Source organism: Cariama cristata, unplaced genomic scaffold, assembly GCF_000690535.1.
Source record: "Cariama cristata isolate BGI_N322 unplaced genomic scaffold, ASM69053v1 scaffold6351, whole genome shotgun sequence".
In the NCBI taxonomy this organism is placed as follows: Eukaryota; Metazoa; Chordata; class Aves; order Cariamiformes; family Cariamidae; genus Cariama; species Cariama cristata.
The window spans coordinates 23,126-29,756 of NW_009597427.1; the positions used below are offsets into that span (position 1 = coordinate 23,126).

A 6,631-nucleotide genomic window follows, 5' to 3' on the forward strand; every position below is an offset into this window, starting at 1 on the left:
CTTAACTCCTACAGAAGTCCCACCCTTAAGACTTAGGTCTGTTCAAAATGGTATCTTCAAGTTCGTCATTAATTTAGTCCAAATTCTTTTGCCATGGTCACTTATTTTAGATACCCAATCTGTCATGTTTCAAGCCCCATGTTTCTGCTGGTGCCTTGTGCTGGCTGCAGTACAAGATGAAATGCTAGTTCCGTGAAAATCATTGGGAATTCTGCTGCCAACACCCTTAACGTTAGGATTCTGCTCAAGTCCTTTCACGCTGCTGCTGCTCTACTTACCGTTCTGCATTTCGCTGTCTTGTGCTTCAGGGATGTTGTCTGGCTGACGGGGATTGCTATCAGTGTGCTGTTCAATCTCTTCCCGCTCAGGTTTGGGACTGCTGTGCCCAGCGGTGTCTGCTGCTCTTCCTTCCCCAGCATCTTCATCCTCATCAGAGGGAGCCAGGAAGTGCAGCTTTAGGCCAGTGAAGTTGGAAAGCAGTAAAAACAAGGCCTCAGAGCGCAAGAACTGCAGGAATTTCTTCAGGATGTCAGGAAGGCTGTCTTCCTCTGCTGTCTCATAGAGTCTGAAAGACAGCAGATGTATCAGCAAATGTTTCTCCTTGTTGGAGAACCAACAAGGACCACGTCCATGGGGGCAGCATCAACCAGTGCAGCCTCATGGCAGTTCCTGCTTGGTCCGATCAGTAGGTGCAGGGTGCTGTCGTTCCCCACCTTTTATTGGCAGGCCCTCGACTACTCCACTGGATGTCTTTGTTCTCCAAAGCTTCACAGAGTAGTTGGTATTTCTCTTTCTAGGAGAGAAAGGTAGTGCAGAAACGGTAATGTTTAGCTCCCAGGTCTCCCTCAGTGTGCTAGAAGCAGCCATTGTCTACTCTCAGGTAAGGCACTCCAATTTGTTTGAGCCTCCTAAGGGCTGCTGAATTGAGAGGCATGGCCTGGGGGGGCATCGTGTCTTTTCGATGCCAGGGACCGAGAGGTATCAAATGCTACTTGATTGTCTGCTGGGTGAGAATTTCACTGAGATATGGATGCCCAGTAAAGCAGAGGTTAATCAGCCTTGAGAAGCAAAGCCTTCCAACTAAGACAAAACCCTTATGGGTCATTTGTTTCACACAGAAGTCGAGTTCCCCAAGTGGTAAGCTGCAAGAGCTGAGGGACAAGGAAGGGCACTATGGTCACCACAAGCACAAGGCTAGGAAGCAGGAAGGATGATGTGTTTCCATCCTTCTGCTTTGCTTCTTGCAGGAAACAAGAATGTTGAAGAAAAGTGTTTGATTTTTTTATATATTTTTTTTTTTAATGAGCCCCTATGCAGCAGAGTACAGGCAGCCAGAGGGGATCCGTCCACTGAATCACAGAATGGTTGAGGTGGGAAGGGACCTCTGGAAGTCATCTGGTCCATTCCCTTTTAGGGAGTGAAACTAGAAGGGGTTTTAGTCGACAGCTGTACAAGCAAGCCCTTTCCCAGCCTGCAGGACATGTGATACCTGCCAGCCCTGTGACCTGTTCTGGCAGACCACATCAGATTGAACCGCTGGGCTCACCTTAAGAAAATCTTTCAGGAGAATTTCTGATTGCTCCTCAAATTCCTCCTGGATTTGAGCTTGGGAGTCCATGTCCAAATAAACTAGATTGATCCACTCATACAAGATTTCATGCTGGAAGAGAAATGGATTTGAATGCCGAATTTGCAAAAGTAAAAAGGATTCCCCAATTTCCCCTCACCCAGCTGGCCACAGAACTGGATTCCTCCCCACACACACTCCATTCCTTTCTTTATTTCATTGCGCTATGAGTATTTGCTGCATTCTCTGCACTATTGTAGGTGTGCAAAATGTACAGAGCCCAGAAAGATAAACAAGAAAGAAACCAGCTACAAATTTACGGACAGGAAATACAAAAAGACAATGGGATAAGTTAAAGATGAAAGAATCCCCAAGCACCCGCGCATCCCATAACAGGTATTACAGGGATGTGAAAGAAATAGAAATGCAGATAAGCAGACGTAGGCTTGTTACTCACATCGTAGGGTACGTGTGGGCTCCTGGGCAAGGGAGCTTCAATGTGGCGTGCAGGTCTGACTATTGATGGGCCGTGAAACCAGCCGCTCACTGACAAGCGGCACTTCTCCTCAGACAGAACTTCTGACACCTGGAACAAGGTTCAAAATTTAGACTACAAAACATTTAAGGACCAGCTCTAGCAGGTACCACGTAGACTCATCATAGGAGATGGACCTGACTCCAGAGAGCCTACTGCATACACAGAAAACTCAACTCAGACATGAGCTAGATCAGGCTGGATTAGTCTTGGCTCACAGAGAGAGGGCTAAAGCAAACTTGATGCTCAAGTCCATTGTAGGTTTCCAGAATCCCAGTCCAAGCTTTTACTCCAAGCTCCCGGCAGAATCCATTCCCTCTCTCTGAGAGCTTTGAGTCATTCTGTTATTAAAAGTAATTGTATTTTATTTTTCTACTGTTTATTCTGTTGAAGAACCAGCTATCATAGGCTGCAAAAATTAGCTGTCGCAGCTTAATCTGAAAACTGGGAAAACACTGAGCATCTGTGGGCCGCAGCAGACCACACTGGTCTACTTTTTTGTCTTTTACTTTTTAAAATGTGCTGTTATACAAACCATCACAAAGGGCGTTTGCCTGATACCTTTGGCTCTTTGTCCACCTACCTGTCAGACTAAGGGCAGCCCCTCTACCCTGGCATTTAACCTGCTCTGTGGAAACCCTTGGTTTTCACACAATGATGGCCACTGTTAAATCTTGATTTCATCCAATTGTGCAGAGGTAAATTGGGCTAAATTGAACAATTTCACATTCTAGGGTGCTGTACTGTAATGGTAGCATGAAGAGAGAGCCAACCCCTTACGACTGGTTGCAAGCCACAAACTGTTGTGAACTTTTGAATAGCACATAAAGACTTTGCACTGGAGTGTTTTTGTTTTGTTTTTTATAACAGTCTGATGGAACAGGAAGAAGAAACACCGTATGTTCCAAAAAGGTTTTGGCTCTTATTGATTGTTACAGAGCTGTAGCGGCCCTTTCCTTGCACGACTTAAGAGGTCTTCTATGTTATTTGGAATGGCTACCAAATCCTAAATCACTTGGGAAATGGAAACCAGAAAAATGCCTGGCATTAGAAGCTCATGGACCTGCTCTGCTCTGCAAACACCCACAGCTTTATTTGCTATCTCCAGAAGAAATGTAGACCATGAAGGCCAAAACCTGAAGATCTATTAGGAAGTGCTGACTAAATGCTCTTTGCCCAAAGTCTGAGAGGGATTTCAGGCTGCTGTGTGCTGTGAAGGCTTCGTATCAGTCTGACCCTTATGTAGTCCTCTAACGGTAATTCGCAGGCTCTGTGCTTTACTGACAAAAGGGTCAAAGAAACGAGTCAGTGGTTTAGCAAATACTCCGGGCACGACCAGTGAGGTCCAGACCTGGGAGGCTTTCATTCACAGCACCCCCAGTTAAGCTTAATGCTTATTTTAAAAATAACGTTATTATTTAAGCTGAGTTTATTGCCTATGTTAACAGTATCAGAGAGTACACAGGACTCTGAATAGTGCTAATGTGTGGGATTAAGTTTAGGTCGGCAGGAAGCAGTCATAAGGTTACGTGGAACAGGGATTTTTTTATGACAAGATTAAATCACTACCTGAAAACAATTAGGACAGTGACCAAGTAGATGCTTGTGTTAATTAACTGTAAGACATAAATGGCACAAAAATAAGTCCCTAAGCAGTCTAGGTGAGGACATGCCCAACCTACATCACTGATCTTCCTCTCCAACCTTCCGCTCTTTGGCCCTGTTTGTTACAGTCCACGGTATTCTCAAGTACACAGGAGTTTCAGATTCGAGTCAGGTGTTTGTCTCGTGCAGTTCCACAGATTATTCATCCTGTTCCCAGGCATCTTCCTGATAACTGCCACAAAGTCCTACTTAACCATATCAGCATTTCTACTGTAGAGTACCACACTACTTCTATGTTACCAAGGGGGTAAAGCCGTATCTACGTAGTGCCCTATTGGCAAGGCGATGTGCTGAGGAGCTCTTCTGGAGTAAAGAATGTGAGCTAGTTTAAAATAAGCAAACAAACAAAAATCTCTCTGGTTGCTACAGCCAAATCCACAGCAGTGGCTTGCCAGGATACCAACACAAAATAGAAAAGGAAATTTTTCTTCTCACACGATGATGAAGCTAGATTGACAGTTTGAAGTTGGCTTTGTCAGTTCCTGTCCTCCCTGAAGCCCAGCCTTTAACACACGGCGCTTAACGTGTATCCACTCTACCCACATTTCTTCTCCCTTTGCCTTCTCCCTCCCTATCAGGACTGTAATAATACACAGAGTGAATAACCACAACAATGAAAATCAAAAAACAAACAAGAGACAGCTCCTTGCCTGGTGGAAAGAGACTGGAGACACTTCAAAGAAAACCAGCGTGTTCCACGAAGGCACTAATGACTTGACGATTTGCTGTGGCTGAAAGTGTTCTGAGGAGGAAGAAAACATACTCTGGTTAAGATATGAGCTGGAACTCACTAAAACTGCCATTTTTCTCTGACTTCATGACATTGCTACTGGCAAGACACCTGGGTATAAGGGATGGAGCTCAGAGCAAGGGCTTGGTGAGGAATCAGTGGACTTGTGTTGCTGGAAAGGGAAGTTAAATCCCCACCAATTTAGAATTCCAAGCACAGTTACTGGCATCGCTTCCATCCTGCCTCTGCTCTTGGCCCTTGCAAAAAAAGGGAAGAAAAGGATGTTTCTTTTTCTGCTGTCACCCATTACCATTGTCTGCAAAGCCTACTACAACCCATTTCTGAGGTGGAAATGTTACTTATACATCAGCTTCTCCGGACAAAGGAGAAACTCTTTATCTCCCTTCTACTGATTAAGGAGAGAGTTGTTGTGAGGGGAGCATAAGCTTCATCTTTTTCATCTGTCTGAGGCTGAGCTCGGAGCTCTTACCATCTGTGCTATACAGGTCCAGCGTTCCCCCGTCGCTTTTCTCCCAGGGTGGGACAAGGTACAGGATGAAAGCAATTCTCCGACCTTCCAGCTCATCATCGTGGCACAGCAAGACATCTGAAATTACACACGTTTTGCTGCTGTGGTGCCTTTCCAGTACATGCATGATTCATTCCCACAACTGCTTCTCAGCTTTGTCCCCACAAGGATACAACAAGAAAAAACACGCCCTTGCCAAGAACTGCATTTTCACTCGTCAGCACCACCAGCCCACGATTTGCAAGATTAACTTCTGTGGGATTGCAGTAAAATTGCCAGGTTAGCCCACTCTGAGGGTACAGGCAGTTACATCTCGTCATCCACCCCTCCCAGGCTGCCACTTGGCACAGCGGACAGAGATTCCTGACTTAAATAACGACTCAAGCTCTGACTCCTAAATAGAGAGCTGCCCTTTGAGTAAGTTTGTTGCTGGAATAGAGGGGAGGGGGAACCCTGGGAACAGAAAAGCTGGACCAACAACTGGTTGTGCAAAAGACTTAAAAAGTAGAGCTGACAGCATTAAACGTTTTCCCCCTTCCTACAGTGATTTTTCATGGCTAAAACTGTAGGTGCAATTGTAACCTGGACTCACCAAGGTGACGTTTTAGCATCAGACTTCACAAACTCAACTGTAGCATCTGGAAGCTGAAGACATCACCCTTTTGCATGGAAGCAGGCCTGCAAACATGGGCCAAACACCTCTGAAAAAGGGGGGGGCTTGCAACAGCACTGGGCCCAGATAATGCCATCAGCAAAGGAACTACAGCAACAGTTTTTCCATAACTTGTACTTCATTTTCTGAAACTTTGATTTGCTGCTGATAGTTTCTAGGGCCCTCTGGGGTAGGTAATGTAATTAGGTATTCTGTAGATGTTTCGTTTGTTACACACTCACAGAAGCTTTAGGGTAAGGATCGCTTATAGACTGACCAGTATATTCATATTTAGCACAGGAGATGTCAATAGTTGGCTCCAGCTCTATCTGGGTCACAGCAGAAAGCCACGCTCGGAATTCTTCACACAGAGCATGCCTGAGAATATAAGCACATGGTAAGCGTCCTCCCGTGTTATAAAACATATCACCATAGCCTAACTAATTTATTATCTCCTTTCCAGCAATTTAAACAGTTAAAGGTGCTCTTGGTGCCAGTGAAAGTGTATTCCGGTAGAACCACACAGGAACTGGCCATGAAAACAGCCCAGTGTTCACAACATTGCTGACAATAACCAGCAGCGACTGTGAAATCAGTTGTAAAGGGAACAGGTCAACATTTCAGAAGTGAACAGCTACCCGAGGGCTGAATCAGATCGCACCACTCGGGGGGAAAACGGTTAACTGACTTGAGAGCCACGACGTGCGTGGAGTGGATTCAGCTCTTCAGGGCCGGTTTCTGGCCCGACCAGAAGGTGGCCGAGCACCAGCTGGCCCACCCCGCAGCCCTCGCCTTCCCAGGGGAGCCAGCCAGGGCTCTTCCCCTCCCCGAGCCGGCGCTTTACCTCAGCGCGGCGATGTGGGGCTCCGGCCTTCCCCTCAGCTCCTCCGACTGCGGCGGCCCATGGAAGAGAAGAAGGGACGGGGGTTAAGGCGGCGCGGCCCAGCTCGGCT

The 6,631-nt window shown here is 46.3% G+C and overlaps 1 protein-coding gene across 1 annotated transcript in view; it reads right to left on the bottom strand.

Annotated features, from left to right (window-relative positions):
- The window catches only part of OGFOD1 (2-oxoglutarate and iron-dependent oxygenase domain containing 1), a gene marked incomplete at its 5' end in the record, with an annotated part of 9,405 nt that extends 2,836 nt beyond the window's left edge, over positions 1 to 6,569 (bottom strand). Inside the window, 8 exons of the mRNA XM_009708870.1 lie at positions 279 to 565; positions 714 to 793; positions 1,547 to 1,660; positions 2,025 to 2,153; positions 4,418 to 4,509; positions 4,988 to 5,104; positions 5,956 to 6,056; positions 6,523 to 6,569. Coding sequence (XP_009707172.1) covers positions 279 to 565; positions 714 to 793; positions 1,547 to 1,660; positions 2,025 to 2,153; positions 4,418 to 4,509; positions 4,988 to 5,104; positions 5,956 to 6,056; positions 6,523 to 6,569 — 967 coding nt within the window. The remainder of the gene's footprint in view (positions 1 to 278; positions 566 to 713; positions 794 to 1,546; positions 1,661 to 2,024; positions 2,154 to 4,417; positions 4,510 to 4,987; positions 5,105 to 5,955; positions 6,057 to 6,522) is intronic.
- Between the last annotated feature and the right edge of the window lie 62 nt (positions 6,570 to 6,631).